This window comes from Aspergillus welwitschiae, assembly GCF_003344945.1.
Source record: "Aspergillus welwitschiae strain CBS 139.54b unplaced genomic scaffold BDQ94scaffold_5, whole genome shotgun sequence".
Classification (NCBI taxonomy): Eukaryota; Fungi; Ascomycota; class Eurotiomycetes; order Eurotiales; family Aspergillaceae; genus Aspergillus; species Aspergillus welwitschiae.
The window spans coordinates 926,145-946,267 of NW_020798699.1; the positions used below are offsets into that span (position 1 = coordinate 926,145).

The 20,123-nt window shown below is 52.6% G+C and overlaps 9 protein-coding genes across 9 annotated transcripts; 4 read left to right on the forward strand and 5 right to left on the reverse strand.

Moving 5' to 3' along the window:
- The first annotated feature begins 1,746 nt into the window (after nt 1–1,746).
- BDQ94DRAFT_106094 (velvet factor family protein) lies at nt 1,747–3,294 on the forward strand. Its single transcript, XM_026763461.1, has 4 exons — nt 1,747–2,124; nt 2,198–2,277; nt 2,334–2,822; nt 2,882–3,294. The coding sequence occupies exons 1-4, from the start codon at nt 1,873–1,875 to the stop codon at nt 3,156–3,158; spliced, it is 1,098 nt and encodes a 365-aa protein (XP_026630182.1). The 5' UTR covers nt 1,747–1,872; the 3' UTR covers nt 3,159–3,294.
- Nucleotides 3,295–3,813, reverse strand: BDQ94DRAFT_106095 (uncharacterized protein). The gene has a single exon (XM_026763462.1). It carries the CDS (start codon nt 3,755–3,757, stop codon nt 3,431–3,433), a length of 327 nt encoding a protein of 108 aa, XP_026630183.1. The 5' UTR covers nt 3,758–3,813; the 3' UTR covers nt 3,295–3,430.
- Nucleotides 3,814–4,320: 507 nt separating this feature from the next.
- Nucleotides 4,321–5,455, forward strand: BDQ94DRAFT_106129 (putative IgE binding protein). The gene is made up of 3 exons (XM_026763463.1): nt 4,321–4,913; nt 5,035–5,382; nt 5,417–5,455. Exons 1-2 carry the CDS (start codon nt 4,653–4,655, stop codon nt 5,356–5,358), a joined length of 585 nt encoding a protein of 194 aa, XP_026630184.1. The 5' UTR covers nt 4,321–4,652; the 3' UTR covers nt 5,359–5,382; nt 5,417–5,455.
- Nucleotides 5,456–5,696: 241 nt separating this feature from the next.
- BDQ94DRAFT_167231 (WD40 repeat domain-containing protein) lies at nt 5,697–7,370 on the reverse strand (the record flags this gene model as incomplete). The annotated part of the gene is made up of 3 exons (XM_026770754.1): nt 5,697–5,940; nt 5,994–7,078; nt 7,146–7,370. 3 exons carry the CDS (start codon nt 7,368–7,370, stop codon nt 5,697–5,699), a joined length of 1,554 nt encoding a protein of 517 aa, XP_026630185.1.
- A 185-nt stretch (nt 7,371–7,555) lies between these two features.
- BDQ94DRAFT_183996 (MutS family protein MSH4) lies at nt 7,556–10,660 on the forward strand (the record flags this gene model as incomplete). Its single annotated transcript, XM_026774544.1, has 7 exons — nt 7,556–8,053; nt 8,097–8,415; nt 8,470–8,510; nt 8,555–8,704; nt 8,751–8,870; nt 8,921–9,008; nt 9,055–10,660. The coding sequence occupies 7 exons, from the start codon at nt 7,556–7,558 to the stop codon at nt 10,599–10,601; spliced, it is 2,763 nt and encodes a 920-aa protein (XP_026630186.1). The 3' UTR covers nt 10,602–10,660.
- Nucleotides 10,661–10,943: 283 nt separating this feature from the next.
- BDQ94DRAFT_167233 (E3 ubiquitin-protein ligase HEL2) lies at nt 10,944–13,436 on the reverse strand (the record flags this gene model as incomplete). The annotated part of the gene is made up of 3 exons (XM_026770755.1): nt 10,944–12,591; nt 12,656–12,894; nt 12,966–13,436. 3 exons carry the CDS (start codon nt 13,434–13,436, stop codon nt 10,944–10,946), a joined length of 2,358 nt encoding a protein of 785 aa, XP_026630187.1.
- Nucleotides 13,437–14,228: 792 nt separating this feature from the next.
- Nucleotides 14,229–15,517, reverse strand: BDQ94DRAFT_106150 (SWIB/MDM2 domain protein). The gene is made up of 5 exons (XM_026763464.1): nt 15,419–15,517; nt 15,191–15,327; nt 14,612–15,085; nt 14,506–14,559; nt 14,229–14,447 (listed from the first exon to the last, which is right to left on the reverse strand). The coding sequence occupies exons 1-5, from the start codon at nt 15,423–15,425 to the stop codon at nt 14,262–14,264; spliced, it is 858 nt and encodes a 285-aa protein (XP_026630188.1). The 5' UTR covers nt 15,426–15,517; the 3' UTR covers nt 14,229–14,261.
- Nucleotides 15,518–16,084: 567 nt separating this feature from the next.
- EifCb (translation initiation factor eIF3 core subunit b) lies at nt 16,085–18,800 on the forward strand. The gene is made up of 4 exons (XM_026763465.1): nt 16,085–16,265; nt 16,361–16,553; nt 16,623–18,150; nt 18,212–18,800. The coding sequence occupies exons 1-4, from the start codon at nt 16,193–16,195 to the stop codon at nt 18,638–18,640; spliced, it is 2,223 nt and encodes a 740-aa protein (XP_026630189.1). The 5' UTR covers nt 16,085–16,192; the 3' UTR covers nt 18,641–18,800.
- A 190-nt stretch (nt 18,801–18,990) lies between these two features.
- Nucleotides 18,991–19,946, reverse strand: BDQ94DRAFT_167236 (putative extracellular SCP domain protein Pry1; the record flags this gene model as incomplete). Its single annotated transcript, XM_026770756.1, has 4 exons — nt 18,991–19,032; nt 19,102–19,314; nt 19,390–19,551; nt 19,626–19,946. The coding sequence occupies 4 exons, from the start codon at nt 19,944–19,946 to the stop codon at nt 18,991–18,993; spliced, it is 738 nt and encodes a 245-aa protein (XP_026630190.1).
- Between the last annotated feature and the right edge of the window lie 177 nt (nt 19,947–20,123).

Here is a 20,123-nt window from a genome sequence, read left to right on the forward strand (position 1 = left end):
CGGGCGATTGGTCTGCTATCCCCTCCAATCACCATCCCACCTCCCCTGAGTCAGGGAATGTAAGATAAGTGAGATCTAAATCGATTATTGGTTGAAGGTAAAGTCTCCAGAGGGAAAAAGAGATCGGAAGTCTTACACACTTCAGCTCCCGGCGGCACAAAGTGGATGGTGCACCGGAGGGATTTTTCCTTGCCGATGGGGTCCGTCTTGACTGAAAACGGAACGGTTGGAGTTTGATTACCTGCCGCCTAAACCTGGAACGGCGACCACAGCCTTCAATCCGACCCAATACTAGGGATCCATGCAGTGGATTGGTTGAATTATGAGCAAATGCTCCACAACTATGCACACCTTGGCCGGGGTGGGTTGCCGTAGTTGGCCAATCCCTGTATAGGAGACTCCAGCTGGCTGCATCTCTTTTTCGTTGCATTTATGTGCTCGACCCACTCCTGCGGTGACAGCAAAGGCCTGCTGCATGAAAATGTAAATAGAAGTTCGGAGAGGTGGATGGATGGATGGATGGAACATAAGCTGAACTGGGTTGATGGGGTCCAGCCGTGATGGTGACGAGATGAATGGGAAACATTTTTTAATTTTTGATTTTTCTTTTTTATTCTTTTTTACCCCCTCGCTTTATTGGCAGGAATACAGACAAAGGAGAGTCAGGAAAAATAAACAGCAATTAAAAGGAAAACTTGGGGGGGGAGGAGAATAGATGGATGGATCACACAAAAAAAGAAAGGTAAATAGCAAACAAAGGACCGGTGCGGAAAAATCCAGCGGGAGTTGCTGGGCCAAAAAAGCAGTTGCTGAACCCGACCGTCTGGGTCGCGAGGTTCCTGCGCCGGGTTGATCGCCTCCTGATCCGTGACGCTACGACCCAGGGAGGAAAGAGGGAAAAGAGCCAGCTAAGCCCATTAGCCCCAATCCTTCTGCCCCCCAATCTTAGTGACTGCCGGGGCTGCTGGGGATTGCTTGGGACTGCTGGCTCCCTCTCTAACCTCCTTCCCCCGGGACCCGTGGACTGGCTTTCCTTTTTCCTTCAATCCGCGTTCTATGGAAATCCTTCCAGCAACAGATGACTGACTCCATACTTTGAGATTAGAATATCTTGCTTCCCTGGATATAGTAGAATAGTACATCGTCTATCAGATTCGATTATATGGAATCGAAAGGACCAGCGCCCGTAGGAATATCGAGATGTAATACACAGTAACTTAAGTAGAAACCGCAAATGAGCTCATCTCCTCCCAAACTTAAGGTTCTGGACCTCGAGAGCTGCCCGTGACTCGCTCACCTTCTGCTTTCGTCCCCTCCTCGGCTGCTCCAATCTTTTCTGCTGTCCGCACCAACTCTCCGTCTTCCCTCTTCACGTTCAGCCTGCCCTCTTTCGCAACCCCGCCCTTTTTTTTTTTTGGCTTCTCTTCCTCCTCCTCCAGTCTATCCTCTGTTCTGTCTTCTTCCAGCTTCGGGTTGGCTCGCAGCTTCAAAGCCGCCAATCATTTAGCCCTGCGGGTTCCTGTCCTTGTGCTACCTCCCAGGATAAAGCGGTCATCGTTGGGGAACCTGTGGTCCTGCGGCCGATCCGTGGAAGGCTCAGCGATTCTCCCGCATTTTGACAGCTCGTCGCTGCGCCTTACCCAGAGTTCAATCCTCACTTCTCGAGCTTCACGTCTACAACTGTGCACCATCCTCCAAACGACGCGTGTTAATTCATCCGGTTCCTTTTTGCAAGACTGCCATAGGAGCCTGTGTCGTTGCCCGATCTAGACTCGTGATAGATTGGGTTTGCCTGTCGCGAGTCTTGCTGCAGCAGTTTCGGGCATTCACCCCGCCACCACTTCCTCGACTTTCACCTTCTTCCAAAACGTGATGAGCGTCATGTACGCTCTGGACGATCGCACACATACCGCACCGCCTCCCCCGCCGCCGCTCTCGATGGATCGTATCCCTCCCCCATCCTCCTCATACCCCACTCCGGGCTCTGCAGGCGTCGCGTCTGCCGGCGGGTTACCGCCGTCGAGCCATCTAGCGCCGCTTTCCACCGTCCATGAAAATCGCATTTGGTCTTTGCAGGTGGTTCAGCAGCCGGTTCGCGCCCGGATGTGTGGCTTCGGCGATAAGGTAGGTCTTGCTGTGCTGTCTTGAACCGCTCTTTTCTTCCCACCTTTTCGATGGGTAGCTGACTGTAGCTCAGGATCGCCGACCCATTACACCTCCTCCCTGCATTCGCCTGGTTGTCCGAGATGCCCAAACTGAAAAGGAGATTGACATTAAGTATGACGGCACCGTATTCCGCTCTGCCGACGATAGATGCTGACCGGCCATTCTAGTGAGATCGACACGTCTTTCTACGTGCTCATGGTCGATCTGTGGAACGCGGAAGGGACCAGCGAGGTAAACCTCGTCAAGCACTCCGCCACTTCTCCATCGATATCGACGGCCATGTCCTCCTCATACCCCCCTCCGCCGCATAGTGTCTCGCCTTCCTACCCGCCCTACGCGCAAAATGCCTACGGTCAGCCTGTTGGATACCCTCAGATGAACAACTACTACGGTGGCAACCCCCAACTACAGTATCAAAACCCGTATGGAGCGAATCCACAAGCACCCTATTATCAGCCTTACTATGCCGGCGGTCACATGCCGCCCACCAACATTTCCCCGGCGCAGCCTGTGGCCTCTGGCCCTGGCGGCATGTTCACGCGGAACCTCATCGGCAGCCTCAGCGCCAGCGCGTTTCGCTTGACCGACCCGGAAAACAAGATCGGAGTGTGGTTTATCCTGCAGGACCTGAGTGTCCGCACAGAGGGCTCTTTCCGGTAAGTGCAGATTTTTGAGCTGATCACGATCTGATTGATGTAACTGATTTCGCGTGCAGTCTCAAAATGAGCTTTGTGAATGTGGGCAGCCAGTCCGGCGATTCCCCCAACGGGGTCTCCGTGATCAACCACGGCTCTGCGCCAGTACTGGCCTCGGTGTTCTCCGAGCCATTCCACGTATTTTCGGCCAAGAAGTTCCCCGGTGTCATAGAGAGCACACCGTTGAGCAAATGCTTTGCCCTCCAGGGGATCAAGATTCCCATCCGCAAGGACGGAGTAAAGGGATCTCGCGGGCGTCACAGCGACGGAGACGATGCCGGGGACGATTACGACTAAACCAAGGTTGTTTGCTAATTCGGGATACCAATGGGCGATGTTTTGTGTTTTTGGTTGCTTTTTTTGCTCACGCGGTTTATATATATACGGGTCAAGGTTGGACGCGGGGTTTGGTTCTGCGGTGTTGGTGATGGGCTCTTTCAAACGGTATGGGGGTGTATTGTTACTATCTGGGCCGGTGTCACAGGGTTCTTCGGGTTCTCCTGGTTCATTTCTCCTTGCTACGTGATATTTGATTAATGCTTCCTTGCTTTCGATTCGTGTGACTTGCTTTATACGAAGTGATGGTTTTCGCGCCTGGTCCTACGGTCCCGCGCACAACGGTTAGAGGCGAAAATGCTCATCTTATGGGGGACTGTACTGTATTGCATTACCCTAGGAGAATGTATGAATGATAGCCTGATAGCAGTAATCCATTCCTTTGTGCTCTTTCGCGGTCTATCAACCCTCTGGACTAGGTTAAAGTTCTGTTCGGACACGCGCAGTTGCTTCGTCCGGACGAACCATCGTTCCACCGAGACATGGTCGCCTCTGCAGCTCGTATTGACTGTGGCGGTGCGCAACGTCGACGATGACGTCGATCGGCCACCAGCTTCCATGGGAAAGGTGGCGGGCGTCGGAAAAAGGCGCTCGAAGCTCAGTCTTCAGCAAAAACCTTCGTAAGGGATGGTCTAGGTAAATCGGGCTTGTCCGACCGACCAAAAAAAGAGCAAGTGAGAAAAGAGTTAGATTGGGGCATCGGATATTCGGGAACCGGGAACCCTGACTACATAGTAAGGTGCTAGTCTGCTGGACGGACCCTGTTTTCCCTAAACTTCTTGGTATTGATTGGAGATGATCGTCGTTCTATAATTAAACGGTCGCCAACGGGCATCAATCTTTTTTCCCTTTTCCTTCTTCTTCTTCCCTTGCCGTGTCTCGGAGCAACAACTGAGACAGGTCGTTTAACCGGCACGTCATGAGCTCATGGGTTCCCCAGTTTTTTCCTTCAATTGAGCCACTCTGCACGGCTGGTGAGGGTCTTCGTCTCCATGCGGTTTCACTTTAGTGTGCTGGGCTAGTAGATAGTAAGTGGGAGGCCTCTTCTGATAGGTTTAGGCTCTATTATTCTCTGACGGCTCGTGCCGCTTCCCTGCGTTTTCTGCTGTGGCAGGGTTGAGATGGATGCCGGAGGCGATGTTTTGTCTGTTGCTATCCATAGTGCACCGTAGTGCCCTCGTTATGTTTCTTGTGATGGAGGCCCTTGCTCGACTGGCCACTCTCACTCTTTCTTTTCGAGCTCTCTCTCCACTTAGTTTCTTTCCCTAATAGTAACGGGTTGATCTCATAGTCTGATCATCGAAGGATATAAATACAGCCTAAGGGTCCTCCTTCTCTTCCCCTTCAGTACTCCAAAGACATTCGTTTTCAAACAAAACAACTTGATACCTTTCCACACCATACCACCACACCTATCACTATATATTATAATCAAAACTTTCTAATACCATCAAAATGAAGTTCACTCTCGCCTCTACTCTTCTCCCCCTCCTGGCCGCCGCTGCCCCCGCCCAGCAGCGTGATACTACCAATGCCACCACTCCCTCTACCTTCGGCATCATGTCCGCCCGCTCCGGCTCTCCCATCCACCTTCTCCCCTTGAACGCCAACAGCGGCGGTTTCTACCTGGGTGGAAACACCTCTTCTTACTGCCCGATCTCTTCCGGCTGCCCTCCTGGTACTGAGACCGTGTTTGCTGGTGATGGCTCTGCTTTGGTGAGTTCCCATACCATAAACCCCCCATACCATAACCATAACCATATTACCTTTCCCATACCCTCTTCTCCCCTATCAAAACCACACAAGACCCCCATATACTAATGAAATAATGAAATAGGACGTCGAAGTCCCCGGCGGCCAGCAAGTCTACGTCGCTCCCAGCGGCGCCCTGACCTTCACCGTCCCCCACTCGGCCTACATCCCCGCTGGCTCGTCCACCGGCCCCTTCAAGTACACCCCCGGCAAGCCCTTCGGCAGCTGGACTTTCACCGGTGCCGGTGCTACGGGCTTCATGGCTTGCCCTGACCAGGGTAACAAGTGGCAGGTGTTTGCTGCTACTAAGAATGCTACCGTGCCCAGTGGCAATGTCGCTGATTGCTTGGGCTTTGATGCCCTCGCTGTGGCTACCAATGGTTCTGTCGCTGCTTGGGAGTATATCTAAACTACTTAGTACTACCTTTTCGGGGCGGGGTTAGTTTTGGTGGGGATGGTTGGTCGAGGAAAAGATACTAAAGTAGTTATAGATGAAGTGGGTTGGTAGTATAGTGGTTGTGTTCATTTGGTTTTATTAATGAGTGTTTTGTATATGTATGTTAATGTGATCAATGATTGTTGATATTTTTGATTTGGAGTTCATTAGTTGTAAGATTTAGTTTGGTGGGCAGTATAGTTGGTGTTGTTGTTGTTATTATGATATTGTCAGTCATAACAGTGTCATGCGTTCTATAGTAGTATACTAGTATAGTACGAAGTTTGATAACTTGAAAGGCTGTGTGGTATCTAATTCCTCCATATCCGCACCGCCTTGTCTTTCCCGCCACTTCCCACCTTCTGTCCATCCGGACTCCAATCTACTGCAAACACCTCGTCCTTGTGGCCCGGCAGATCCTCTTGCAACTTGCCCGTCCGCACATTCCATACCTTCAGCGTCGTGTCCTTGGACGATGAGACCAGCAGCCGGGAATCAGCCGAGAAGCAACACTGGTACACGGCGCCCACGTGGCCGCGGAGTGTTGTGATGAACCTATTGTCCATTAGTACTTGTATGTCATATTCTGAAGCTGTGGTAAAACTCACTTCCCGTCACGAGCGTTCCACAGCTTAACATGGTTGTCGAATCCCGCGGACGCAATGTACGCCATGTCCGGCGAGAACGTCACATGGTTCACCTCCTTCTGGTGTCCCAGCAGTCGCGCAATTGGCTTACTCGAATTAACCGGCTCCCACAAGTACATAGTGAAGTCGTCACTCGCTGACACTAGCTTCTCGACGATCTTGTTGTTGATGGTCGCCGCCTGCTCGAATCGCTGCTTGGCCGCCGCGATCTTCTCGGCATCGGCCTGCGGCACCTTGCCGGTGTGGTCGTGGTACGCAGTGCGGAGGACAAAGTCGGTAGACAGGGCCAGGTGGTTGACGCGGTGGGCGTGCGCAGAAAGGGTCTGGATAAGGGTACCGTTCTGAGCATTCCATACCTTTATGGTCTTGTCGTGAGAAGCAGTGTAGATGTTCCCGGTTCCGCCCCAGCGAACGCAGGTCACGGAGCCCTTGTGCCCGGTGAGAACGGTGTCGATGCGTTTCGAGACCACGTCCCATATGCGGACTGTCGAGTCCTTGGATGCGGACGCAAGGCGCGGCCGGCCGGGCTGCTGAAGATGGTATGGTTCCCAGGCCAGACTGGTGATCCATTTGGCGTGTCCCTTCAAGGGCGCGCCCAATGGGGTTCCCTTCTTTGCGTCCCAGAAGCGCACGGTGTTGTCCATGCTTCCCGTCGCAATCATTGCGCCGTTAGGCGAGTAGCTGACCGCCAGCACCCAGCTGGTATGTCCCTTCAGAGTGTGCAGAGGAGTTCCAGTGTCGCAATCCCAGATGCGAGCTGTAGAGTCACCGCTGCCGGTAACCATTGTGGACGAGTTAACAGGGGAGAAGCTGGTCGCAAGAATTGCCTCGCCGTGTCCGGCGATCGCAGCAGAGCATCGTGAGACGGCTTTGACGCGGAACACAGCCTGGGGAGTGAAGTAGAGATGTACAGTATCTTCGGTTGTCTTCAGGCCGGGCTTCAAGAGGGAGTGGTACAAGTCAGAGAGGATATCGATTGTCTGGTCGTTTTTTTCTTTGCCATCGGATTGGTATGTGAACCGGTATGGTACTCGCTCATCTTCTTCCTGCGGCGCAAAAGAAAAATCTATTAGTCTCTGGTATATGCTGAACAATGCCTTGCTGCATACCTACATTGCCTTGTAACGTATTCAATAGAGTCTCGAGATTCTTCACACTGGCATCAGCAACTGGAACGGACACCGCCGGCCCGGTCGCAGATCCCGTCGCCTGGTCGAAGAATTGCACACGAATGCTACCCAGGTTCTCTGGGATACTCTGGATCTCCTGCTGCAGGCGGGCCCGCTCAGCATTCTCTGTCCTCTGACGCTTCGACGGGGGAGGTAGAAGAGTCGCCATTGTGTCGCTCTTTGTTGGATGATTTTGTCGTTGAAGATTTTCGCCGAAAAAAAGATAAAAGATAGCCGTCGCTATCGCGGGGAGTCTATCGCCACTAGTCCGCTTCCGGACGGCAGCTCTAACTATATCCTGCATCAATGGAAAAACGCTCTCCTCCTCAGTTGGTAAATCATGCGAAACGCAGAATGTCGGTTTCATTTGCTCGAAGCTCCTCTATTGGGGCTGCTAGTTCTGTTGCACCCTTTTTCAGAACCAGCACATTCCCCAGAACAACGCCGAGGCCGACGACAACAGCAACAAGCGTTGCTTCTCAGGACATCATCTGTGCCGTTAGTGAGTCTAGGGGTATCTCTTCGACGGTTGGCCTTGCTTTTGTCAATCTATCCACTGCAGAGACAGTGCTGTGTCAGATATGCGATAGTCAGACGTACGTCAAAACTGTCACAAAGATCGGGGTATTCGAACCGACCGAGATTCTGTTCGCAACCTCTGCCAAAAGATCCAAGCTGTTCTACATCATACAGGAGAATATCCAAGATACTACATTTACCTTTTTAGACCGCAAGTTCTGGTCGGAGAGAGCTGGCCATGACTATGTAGACCGGCTCGCCTTTTCTGGGGATGTTGAGCCCATCAAAATCATCCTGGGAGGGAACTATTATGCTGCCTGCTGCTTTGCTGCGGTAAGCACCACAACCGTCTGGCCGACACGACTAATTTCTGTAGGTCTTAAAGTATGTCGAGCTGGAGCTAAACAGAACCTTCACCTGCCACTCGCTTCGAATCAGGTTCGAGCCATCACAGGGGTCCATGTCCATTGATCTATCCACCATTGTCTCCTTGGAGTTGGTCCAAAATATACACAATGCGAAATCAAAGGATAGCCTGTACGGACTTCTCAACGAGACTCTGACACCTATGGGTGCAAGGCTTCTCAGAGCCAACATTCTTCAGCCATCGACCGAGGATTTAAAGCTACAAGCACGATACGATGCTGTTGAGGATTTGTCTACAAAGGAGGACATGTTTGTCTCAGTGAGACAAGGTACGTTTAGAATCCTGCTATATATGACTGTAGTCTAACCATACCAAATATTAGCTCTGAAAGGCTTTGTTGATGCGGATAAAGTTCTTACTTGTGTAAGTGGAGAACTAACATTCCTGATAGCTTACTGATAATCCAGCTTATCCTTGTGCCCAATAAACGAGCCTTACAATACGCTGAGCAGTCTGTCAACAATGTCATCATGGTCAAGACATACGTGGGATCAATTAAGTCAGTTTACAAGGCACTGATGGCAGCTCAAAGCAGTCTTCTAACAACCATAAGAGAGGTAGCTGTATGTTGTTATTGTCCTGAGGTAGCTAACCACTATACAGCTATGTGCCCCAGCAGGCCACCGGGCTGTTCAGCAGATGATTGAAGAGACTCTCAACGAGCATGTCACATACCAAACCCGGCCACTTGATCTCAGGAACCAGCGCATTTACTGTGTCCGGGTAAGCCACATGTGCAAGTTCGCCTGCATGCCTGACATAGATTACTCTAGGCTGGTGTGAACAGCCTCCTCGACGTCGCGAGACAAACATACAAAGAAGCTAATACAGATGCCGCGGATCTCGTAGCAGAGCTAGCAGGTTAGTACATTGGAGCATAGAAACTGCTCGTAGCTGATAGTAGTAGAAACATACAGTATAGCCCTCGACTTGAAGTTCGACAGAGCTCGCCAATACTACATTAGTCTCTCGGCTACAACAGTAGAATCCTTGCCAGATGTCTTCATCAACGTCTTTCGCAAGAAGAACCGTATAGAGTGTCAAACGCTCGATCTCGTTAAGCTCAATCAGAAGATCACAGATGCACACAATGAAGTCATCAATATGAGCGACGAAACGGTGCAGGGACTGATTCACAGCATCTGCTCAGAGATCTCAGGACTCTTCAAAGTAAGCGAAGCCATTGCTATTCTTGACATCCTAGCAGCGTTCGCCCAATTAGCGACATCACACGACTACATCCGGCCTGAACTGACAGATACCCTCGCAATCAAATCCGGACGTCATCCGATCCGCGAGAAGATACACACGAAGAAGTTCATCCCCAATGATGCCTACGCAACGCAACAGTCTCGCTTCCAGATCATCACAGGTTGCAACATGAGCGGCAAATCCACTTACATCCGCGCCCTAGCGCTGATGACCGTAATGGCGCAAATCGGCTGTTTCGTCCCAGCAGAATATGCATCATTCCCCATCGTCCACCAGCTATTCGCACGAGTCTCCACGTCCGACGACCTCGAAGCAAATATTTCGACCTTTGCCGCCGAAATGCGCGAAATGGCCTTCATCCTCCGCAACATCGAACCGCGCAGCATGGTCATCGTCGACGAACTAGGGCGCGGCACCAGCACAACAGACGGCCTGGCCATAGCCATCGCCATCGCGGAAGCACTCGTAGAAAGCCACGCGCTTGTCTGGTTTGTGACCCATTTCCGAGACCTCGCCTTAATAATGGGCGAGCGCAATGGCGTCGTGAGCCTCCATCTCACGGCAGAAGTATCCCCGGATGCTTCGAAAATGACCATGCTCTACAAGATAGCCGAAGGCATCGATACGAATCAATTCTACGGCCTCGCTCTGGCCAAGCTCGTCGACCTTCCCCCAGGTGTTCTCGAAACCGCACAGCAGGTATCAGAGAAACTCAATCAGCTCGCTAAACGCCGACATAGCAGGTCCAGAGCCTTGGCGGTGACTCGTAGACGGAATCTGATCCTCTCGCTGAAAGAACAACTCCTTCTAGTCCGTAATGGAACTATGGAAGGCGAAGCCCTTCGGAAATGGTTGAAGCGGCTCCAGGATGACTTTGCTCTGGGTATGGCTGCTATCGACGAGGACGCGGCATGTGCCAGCGACGAAGACGCACCTGTGCCCAGGGAAGTGTATGAGGACACTAGTTCTACCAGGAACCTTCTTTTCGATGATGAGGGCCCTGAGGTCCATCATAGCTCTGAACTGGGTGAAACCCTGGTGCAAACTGCTGAAGGTCAGCTTGGAATTCCTGAGTCAGAAGTCCTTCTCGAAAGTCCTAATGATTGTATATCACGACTATTCGCTCCTCCCTCGGACGTCTCCGAAGGGCCTGTAGCTGGACTCGCCATGTCACGTTCTGAGAATAATGAGGATTCCACTGACGAGCAGAATACCATTTCCTCTATGGATGATGAATCCTGATCCGTTCATCTCTACCACATAGTGTATGACTTTAACAGTATTGTGTTGCATTTGTTTTACACCCCCATATTCCAACCCCAGACTGAAATGTACTTATTTCCATTCACCCCCCTGCACCAACGGAAAGAAAAACCAGCCCACTAGCTTTTATTTACCTCACGCAAGCAACTCTAGAAGTAACAAACATTTTTCGCTCAAATACAAGCTGAACAAGCAACAACATCATCAACAAACGTAGGACCCGGACCGACGATGCATAGACACAAACCCACTTTCGTATGTGTGAAGTGAAAGAAAAGAAGAGAAGAAAAGAACAGTATAGTGGTGTGGTATGTATCATCATTATCCGAAATGGAACAGAGTCTGCTTCCCCTTCTTGTTCTTGCCCTTCTTGCCTCCTGCAGGGAACTCGGGGAAATCATCCTCTGCATTGGACGAGCTAGCGCCGGGGTCGTTCCGAGAGGCCCAGGCATTCCCGGATGGCTTGTGACGGTCGTCCCAGCGGACGGTGCCGCGAGTCAGACCTGCCATGAGGACGTTGGGCTTAGGCGCAGCAGGGAGAGCAGGGAAGGCTTCGGCGCTGTTGGCGTTGACTGGGCGCGCCGGGGCGCGCGAGGCGGAGCGGGAAGAGGTGGCGCTGCTGAAGGCAGAGGTCGGGGCTGAGGGAGCTGCGGCCGCGGCGGCGCCCCAGGGAGTAGTGGCGGCGGGGGTGGAAGATCGGGGGGTAGAGCGGGCGGTGGTCGAGGAGAGAGGGGGGAAGGGGTTAGCGGCTGAGGAAGAGGAGGATGATGAAGGCATAGCACCGCTTCTGCCAACGTAGGAACGGGAGGACTGGGCTGTTGAGGATTTGAGGCGCAGGACACGCTTTCCTCCCACTCCGCTGCCGTTCACGGTTCCTGGGGACATACCGGGAAGCATGCCGCCGGGGCCGGGCAGAGCTGGGTAGTCTTCATTGATGGCACGCCAGTCATTCCAGGCCTTGAGGAGGGCGTTGCGCTTGCCTTCGTCTTCGTAGATCTCGGCGAGTTCTTTGATGAGTTTGCCCAGTTCGGTGCTGGAGGTATCAAAGAGCGAAAAGAAGGCGTCGATGAGTTCTGTGGCGGAGATTGAGGTGGTGCGGTAGCTGGAAACCCGGGCACGGAATTCCTTGAGCTTGTTCTGGTCGTTGCCTAGGAGGTTCGAGGCTCTTTCGACGACAGCCGCATGGCGGAGACGGCGGGCTTTTTCTTGAGGAGTACCCGAATCGGCACTGAGGTTGAGGTCTTCCATCTCGGCAACTGGCGTGGCTGCGGGAGGGGTCTGTGTGGGCGTTGGACGAGCCGGAGCACGCACAGGCTGAGTATCGTTGCGTGTTAGTTGGCCGCCGAAGCTGCGGGTAGACACGGACTGTGCACTTTGGATGGCCATCTGGCGTTGATACGCAATCTCGTCTCTTCGCAGTGGCTGAGCGCTGGACACCGGTAGAGGCTCCGCGTTAGGATCGCGTCCACGACCAGCACCTCGACGCTGGCGCTGAGGCTGGTAAGGAGTTCTGATATCAAAGGATGACAGGTCAACAGTGCGAGCGTCGCGTCTGGCGTCCTTAGAAAGGCCGTTGGGATGGCATTCAAGTTGATGTGCCTTGAGGTCCATCTGGGACTCGAAGACGACGAACTTCTTCTCCAGACACTCCTGGTCGAGGCACAGGAAGTGATCTTTCTGGAAGTGGTCTTCGAGAGCGTTGTAGTCGATGTAGTACTGTTGCTGGCGGCCGCTGGAGCGACGGTCACAAATGTGGCATCTTTCGTGACGGTCACGACAATGTGCGTATAATTCGTCGTCACCATAGAACCGTTGCCGACAGAAACCACACTCAGGATGGCCTCTGAACCCACTCTGGTCTATGGCACCAGGCACATCATCTCCATGCCTCTCGTGCTTGCGCAACTCTGCATTGGTGAAGAGCTCATGCTCGTGCGTGAACACTTTCTTGTTTCGTGTGCAAAGATCACTGGGACATTGAAGTCAGTATGCGCCTACACAGCTCATCGCATCCAACGGTAGAAGGAACTTACCACATCACTCTGCCATGCTTGCTTTTGACGTGACGATGCAGGTCAGGCCATCCCAAGCAAGCCACATCACAGCCTCTATCCGGGCAATTGTACCGCAACAACAACACTGTATCTTCAAAGATGTCGTTGTTCTCGTACTTGATTCCTAGATTTTCGTCCATCTGCGAAAAATCGGAGTCCTTGAAATCCTCGTAGCGCTTGGCATGGTCATCCGTGAAGATAACATAGTTGGATTCCGTCTAATCCAAAAGCGAATGTCAGCGCATAGCCACAACGAAGACCAGAGAAGACAATCAGACAAGACACATACCCGACAGTGTGCACAAGCTTTATTCTTGTACAAAGCTCTCAATCTCAGCGCACAAATATGACAAGTCCGGTGATTACACGGCGAGACCGAGGTATGGTCGACCTTCGAAGCACAAATAAAGCAGACCTCGCCATCATCCGCATCATCGGACTCTTCTGTTGTGACAGGCTGCTTCCCCTTGCCTTCTGACGCCGTCTGAGCATTCGTATCACCCTGTCCACCTGCAGCAGAAGCCTCCGGCTTGTTCCCCGAGCGACCCTGCTTGTCCCGTCCTCCGCTGCCGCCTCCGCGACGGGGTCCCTGGCCCCTAGATCTCGCACCCCTTCCAGCGCCATCATGGGAATGGTGATGGTGACCATCGGTTTGTCCTGGTTGGCGAGCAGCTCCAAAGCCTCCTCCGCGGCCTCGTCGACGGCCGCCCCGACCTTGGCCTTGCGCTCCGGGAGCTTGGGCGGGCTGGGATTCGGACATTGGAAACGTGGAAAGATTGAGGGGCGGTTACTCGAGGTGATCAGGAAAGGTGATGTTTTGGGGGGGCAGTGCCCAGAATTTGCTCTCTTGGGAGGGGAAGCGCGTCGCGCTTTGGTGAGCCTGTGCGACCAGACAGCGAATTTCGGCGGAGGGGTGATAAGCCGGCGTTGCAGTGGAGGGACCAGCTTTCACGTTACGAGCGGCGGGCAAAAAAGTTGGTTCGGCGGCATGCTTAGTGAGCATCGCTCCCGTTCTATCAAATTTATATTACTGCGATTAACTCGGCATAGGAGAACTAAGTAATTAATCTATTGGGGAATTCGTTCCAGTTATTGATATGACTCATTTTGACTCATTATAGCTCATGCAACTACAAGGCAGATCATCTGTGCGGCTTAGCCATGGGATGCATATTACTAGCCCCTTCGGCTACAACTGTACCGGCTGCTCGTGCGATAACTGAAAATGTATCATGCAATGACGCGATGCGATGTATGTAGCCAAATCAATAAGCGAATACGATCTCTAGGTAGCAACATCCATCGCGCCTGTCCACAAGGCAGCACCAACTCCCGCTGGAGAGAAAAGCAGGTCAACACAAGGAAAGATAGGGCAATCAGTTCGCCAATGAGAGTAGCAACAAGTGCAGCAAAATATCAATATGAGAAGCAAGTAAAAAAAAGTTGGAGCAGAATGACAAGAGAGTTAGCGCCTGGGTTCCAAATGCTGTGTAATAAGCAAAAGTCGGGGAATCATTAAGGCAACGACTTGGTCGCTGCGATTGCCTTGTCCGGAAGGCATAAGTTCGCGTCTAGATACCTAAGGTTATTCATCGGGACTATACAAATTCTGGCTGAGGATTTTGGTCATCGTAAACATGTGTATGCGATCTTGCTTGAAGACGGCACGCATCGCATCGTCACAGCGAATTTGGCGCCGGTCATTGGGATCCTGAAGATCATGCTCGTGGATGTATTGCCAAAGCCGCTTCACTGTCTGCGGTCGCGAGAGCTGTCCGAATGTTAGTAGTAGTTCTTACCCGACCGGAAATGGGAAGAAATAGTCATACCGTCACCTCGCCATCCAACAAAGCCGAAAGTGCCGGGGAAAGAGTCAGCGGTTTCTAGACAGCCGTCAGCACCAGTCACCTCCAGTAGGGAATATTTGCAGCATACGTGAAACCCGCCAGATCTGTTGACCTTCTTTCCTGAGTCCGAGCCCGATTCAAGGTCCGAATCGTCCTCAGCCTTCACTTTCTTGGATGTCTTTGCCTTGGCAGGCTGCTTCTTCTTCACGGGCTGGCTTCTGCGTGTACTAGCCCCGCGGGTTTGGCGCGCACGCATGTTTTCCTCGGCCTGAAGTTTGGCCGCGAACAGGGCATCCGCATCGATGTCATTGTCGGGCTTCTGCTTCTTAACAGGAGGAGTCTTGCTTGAAGTGTCCGAGTGCTCCTCACTCTCCGCTTGGCGTTTCTGCGACATGGAAGATTGGGCCGGAGAGGACGGCTCGACAGGGGTCACCGAGTCGTGGTCTTTTCCATGGCCATTGGTGGTGGAAGCAGAGGTCGCCGGTGTCTCGGATGCGGTTTGGATGCCCTTTTGTGCCGCACAGACGTCGAATCGCTCCATGATAAGCTGCTTGATGGCAAGCTGTATGAATAAAAGTAACATTAGCATTATGTTTGAGATCTACCGCTACGAATCGAAAGAGCAAAGAGCAATATGCGACAATAATGAAAGGCCGGGGGCGCAGACCTTATGCGGGGTAAGATCATAGCCGATCTCATCCTGAAGGCCGTTGCGAATGGTTTTCGAAGAGATGGTGGTCAAATCACTTCTGGCGAGAATTGAATCAATGATCGGAATGTATTGATCGCGGGCTTCTGGAGATACTGTTGCATAGAAAAAGAAAAAGCCATGATGTCAGCTGAGAGCGATCTCGGCGTGGAGCATCGACCGGGAACATCAGACTTCCGAACTTACGCGACATGGTGGACCGGTTAGCTTTGCTTTGCAGCACCTCTGCAGGAAACAACACAACTGAATGGAATTTGATGTTGTCAATTGCTGACTGGACTCAATTTGAGAGTTCGCAAGGCTATCAGCAGCGGGATTCAGCTCACGGTGGTCGTGCACTGAGGAGGATCGTCTAGATCTGGGCGTAGCGCTGGCGCTTAGGACCGGCGGGGCATAAGAGAGAGGAGGTACGTAAAGCCCCAGGAGGAAGTAGGACAGGGAGAGAGATGGATTAGACAAGACAAAAACGAATAGACGAGGAGTTCGTGATGGCCGGCCCACAACGACCAGCAGCTATCACCCGCAGCAGCAACGGAAAGCGGGACGATGCGTGAGGATCGCGAAATGTTATGGCTGGTCCAAGCCGATTGTACAAGTCGGTTACAGAAGACATAATCAGCCGGGCGAGAAGCTGGGGGCGGGTGGCTTAGATAAGCGTTATCACGTGGTGGAGCTGGAGAAAGAATAGGCAGTTTACTAGTGGTATCATGGGGAATGGTCATTTACCGTCACTTTACCGCGCGAAAGTGAAAGCAAGCAGAGACAATGGGGAGATGACTCAGCCCTGACTCAGCTGCCTTCGCACACAGAAGGCGCTTGTGGTTTGGGATTTGTTCTTTTGCCCTAAAATCAGCCAAATCGGGGTCGACCAGCAGAAAATCCAGAACAGCATCTTTCATCTTCAAGATCATACCCTCTCCACCCTCACCCCCCATATCGCCGTTCGCTGCGACTGCAACCATGGCGCCCAGTTTCGACACCCTGACTGAGCAGGACCTCCACGAAGAGGAGGAGGAGGAGATTGACTTCTCCGGTGAGTGCGCCTCGCGTTGTTGTTCCATCATCCTCTTCTCGCCCAATTTCCCCCGTGCCCCTCGTCGCTGACTCCGCCCGTTTTTCTCCATCCAGATCTCAAGGAGCAGTATGAAGTGAAGCTTGAGGAGGGTTTGGACACATTTGTTGTGATCGATGGACTTCCGGTCGTCCCCGAGGAGAGCCGGCAAAAGCTCATCAAGTTCTTGTTGAGGAAGCTCAACACGGTCGGCCACACCTCGGAAGATGCCGTCTTCATGCCCCTCAACGACAAGAACATGTCCGAAGGGTATGTTTCAACTTAGGAATTCTGATTGTGGTCGGGAAAGGTTGTGGAAACATTAACACGTCGTTTCAGTTTCGCCTTCGTTGAGTACGAGACCCCCGAACAGGCCATCGCTGCCGTCAAGCAACTGCACGGTGTACCCCTCGATAAGAAGCACACTCTCGCCGTCAACAAGTTGATGGATATCGATCGCTATGGCCGTGAAGGACGCATCGACGAGGAATACAAGCCCCCCACCATCGAACCCTTCAAGGAGAAGGAGCACCTCCGCTCATGGCTGGGCGACGCCAACGCCCGTGACCAGTTCGCCCTCTACCGTGGCGACAAGGTCGGTGTGTTCTGGAACAACAAGAGCAATCCCCCGGAGAACGTCGTCGATCGCGCGCACTGGACGCAGCTTTTCGTCCAGTGGTCCCCCAAGGGTACCTACCTCGCCTCCGTCCACCCCCAGGGTGTCCAGCTCTGGGGTGGTCCCGCCTTCTCGAAGCAGAAGCAGTTCCCCCATCCTTTCGTTCAGCTGGTCGAATTCTCGCCCGGTGAGAGCTACCTGACCACCTGGTCCGCCCGCCCCATCCAGGTTGAGGAGGGCCACCCGGTCCTGACCTACGAGGAAGACGGAAAGAACATCATCATCTGGGATATCGTCACTGGCAAGCCTCTTCGTTCCTTCGTCTCCCACGATCTGACTGCCGGCCCTGGTGGTGATGGAGAGCCCAAGAAGAAGGTCCAGTGGCCCGCTTTCAAGTGGTCTGCTGACGAGAAGTACGTTGCGAGAATGCAGCAGCACCAGTCGATCTCGATCTACGAGCTCCCCCGGATGAACTTGCTGGGCAAGACTTCCGTCAAGATCGATGGTGTCATGGACTTCGAGTGGTCCCCCGCCACCGTCGTCCGCGAGGGTGTCAAGCAGTACGAACAGCTGCTCTGCTTCTGGACTCCCGAAATCGGCAGCAACCCGGCCCGTGTCGCCTTGATGAGCGTTCCCTCGAAGGAGATTGTCCGTACGCGTAACCTGTTCAACGTCTCGGATGTCAAGCTGCACTGGCAGTCGCAAGGTACCTACGTCTGTGTCAAGGTCGACCGTCACTCCAAGTCCAAGAAGTCCATGGCCACCAACCTGGAGATTTTCCGCGTGCGCGAGAAGGGTGTCCCCGTGGAAGTCGTCGACAGTCTCAAGGATACAGTCATCAACTTTGCTTGGGAACCCAACGGAGGACGTTTCGTCGCCATCACCACGGGCGAGGCCCCCAGCGGCGCCGCCGTTCTCCCCAAGACCTCCGTGTCTTTCTTTGCCCCCGAAAAGAAGGGTGTCTCGGCCGGCAACTTCAAGGTTGTGCGCACCATCGAGAAGAAGACCAGCAACGCCATCTACTGGTCTCCCAAGGGACGTTTCGTCGTCGTCGCTACTGTTCACTCCCAGACCAACTTCGACATTGACTTCTGGGATATGGACTTTGAGGGTGAGAAGCCCGAGGGCGAGAAGGATCTGGCCGCCAACCTGCAATTAATGAAGACCGTTGAGCACTACGGTGTCACGGATATTGACTGGGATCCTACGGGTCGCTACGTTGTCAGCAGTGCTAGCGTGTGGACCCACTCGGTATGTTCTTTCTTTCTTTTGATATCCTGTTACAACTGGATTATTGACATATATTCTGTAGATGGAAAACGGCTACAACATTCACACCTTCGCCGGTCAGACCCTCGCCGAACACCCCACCGACAAGTTCAAGCAGTTCATCTGGCGCCCCCGCCCCCCCACTCTTCTCAGCAAGGAGGAGCAGAAGCAAGTGCGCAAGAACCTCCGCGAGTACTCGAAGGAGTTCGACGAGGAGGACAAGTACGCTGTCGACATTGCCAACACAGCAGTTGTGGAGACGCGCAAGCGCGTGCTCAACGAGTGGGCTGCCTGGATCCGGAGGGAGAAGGAGATGCTTGCGGAGGAGAAGGACGCCTACGGTGTGCCGGAAGACGTCGACTCCTCCAAGCAGGCCAAGGATGCCCCTGCTGTGTCGGAGGACCAAGGCGAGACAGTGGTGGAGGAGATTGTGGAAGAGATCATCGAGGAGAACGAGGAAGTCATTGGTTGATTGGGAAGCCAGCTTCGTATCTAATGTGTTCTATTCCATCTATTTTCTTTTCCTTTTCATTTCCTTTTATCCTTATCTCGCATCTTGTCTGTCGATATCCTCGCCTTTTTTTTTCCTTATCCTCCCTGAAGCCCTTCACACTTCTTCCTCTCTTCCCTGTGAGACTTCATCTGTGATCCATTTGGATTGGTTCCAGCCCGCGCGTGGGGGCACCTGTGTCTGGAACATTTCAAAAAAAGTGAATAGAATCTGTGTTTGCATATTTCTTTCCCGAGCGTGAGGGGATACTTTGATGTGCGTGATGTTGGTAGCAATGAGAGATGACAGACAATGATGACTACTGCAATCATTCAAGTTCGGTTTATACCACTATCCATATCCCAATTACCAAACTATCCAAAAGTCAGCAACACCAACCACCACCCCAACGCAACCCACCATAATCCCATTATACATTCCACCCTCGCGGCCCCATTTCCAGCCGATCCCGTATTATACGGCCCGGAATAAGTACTCGACGGCTGCACGTTAATCTTAAAGAACTCCTTATCCCCCAACTTCTTATTGCCCCCAATGATATTGCCCCTAGGCGAGTATTCACAAGCGACATACCATCCCTGCGGTCTCTCCGTTCCATTTATCCCACCACCACCTCCTCCTCCACCATCACTCCTCTTCCCATTCCGATTATCATTATCATTAGTAGTGTTAGTATTGTTATATCCACAATCAATAGCCGCACACCCCACCTCCCTCGTCTCCCTCCACACCAACTGCGTAAAATGCCCCGTCTCCTCCGTGAACCCCGTCGGTTCCTGGAAATTGTACTTTTGGACTTCGTCACCCCAGGCGGCTACGGCAGACGAGACGTTGGGGTACCCGAAGGCGAGGTTCTCGCCGTAGGGGCCGTTCTGTACATTACTTATTAGCTATTTTTCGTTCCAGTGTATTCATATCTTGGGGGAAAGGGAGGGGAAGGGTATACCGAATGCTGCCATTTACAACCCTGTGCCCAATCGAGAGCGTACTGAGTCAATGTCATATTCCAGATTAGGTTGCTTGCGTTGTGAGCTTTGCGGTAGGTGTTGCTGACGTCTAGGATGGAGGATTGGAAGAGCGCCGGGGAGGTGTAAGATGGGGGTTGTTGGGTGGCGGTTGGTGGTGCTATTATGGTGATTATTACGGTTGATTTTGGTTGTTGGGCTGTGGTGAGGGTGAGGGCGCTTAGGAGGATTATGAGTGTGGTGGTGATGGAGAGGATCTGGGTTGGTGGTAGTATCCTCGAGACACTAGTACGATGGAGCATGATGATGATTTCATATGTTATGTGAGTATAGAAAGTTTATAGTATGTGGGAGGATATAAGTATTTCTCATGACGGGATTGTAGATTGTATAAATGGAGCTCAGTCAGTCAGCAATTGTCAGACTGGACAATGCAGTGGTGAGTGGTGGCTGTAGCGCCAATGGCTTGGTTCCAGGTT

Coding starts and splice junctions, on each gene's coding strand:
- BDQ94DRAFT_106094 (XM_026763461.1), top strand. CDS start 1,873: ATGAGCGTCATGTACGCTCTGGACGATCGCACACATACCGCACCGCCT. Junction 2,278..2,333: donor GAAAAGGAGATTGACATTAA/GTATGACGGCAC, acceptor CGGCCATTCTAG/TGAGATCGACACGTCTTTCT. Junction 2,823..2,881: donor CGCACAGAGGGCTCTTTCCG/GTAAGTGCAGAT, acceptor TTTCGCGTGCAG/TCTCAAAATGAGCTTTGTGA.
- BDQ94DRAFT_106129 (XM_026763463.1), top strand. CDS start 4,653: ATGAAGTTCACTCTCGCCTCTACTCTTCTCCCCCTCCTGGCCGCCGCT. Junction 4,914..5,034: donor CTGGTGATGGCTCTGCTTTG/GTGAGTTCCCAT, acceptor ATAATGAAATAG/GACGTCGAAGTCCCCGGCGG.
- BDQ94DRAFT_106150 (XM_026763464.1), bottom strand. Junction 15,086..15,190: donor ATGATCTTACCCCGCATAAG/GTCTGCGCCCCC, acceptor TTATTCATACAG/CTTGCCATCAAGCAGCTTAT. Junction 14,560..14,611: donor ACAGATCTGGCGGGTTTCAC/GTATGCTGCAAA, acceptor ACGGCTGTCTAG/AAACCGCTGACTCTTTCCCC.
- EifCb (XM_026763465.1), top strand. CDS start 16,193: ATGGCGCCCAGTTTCGACACCCTGACTGAGCAGGACCTCCACGAAGAG. Junction 16,554..16,622: donor GACAAGAACATGTCCGAAGG/GTATGTTTCAAC, acceptor ACGTCGTTTCAG/TTTCGCCTTCGTTGAGTACG. Junction 18,151..18,211: donor CTAGCGTGTGGACCCACTCG/GTATGTTCTTTC, acceptor TATATTCTGTAG/ATGGAAAACGGCTACAACAT.
- BDQ94DRAFT_106095 (XM_026763462.1), bottom strand. CDS start 3,757: ATGGAAGCTGGTGGCCGATCGACGTCATCGTCGACGTTGCGCACCGCC.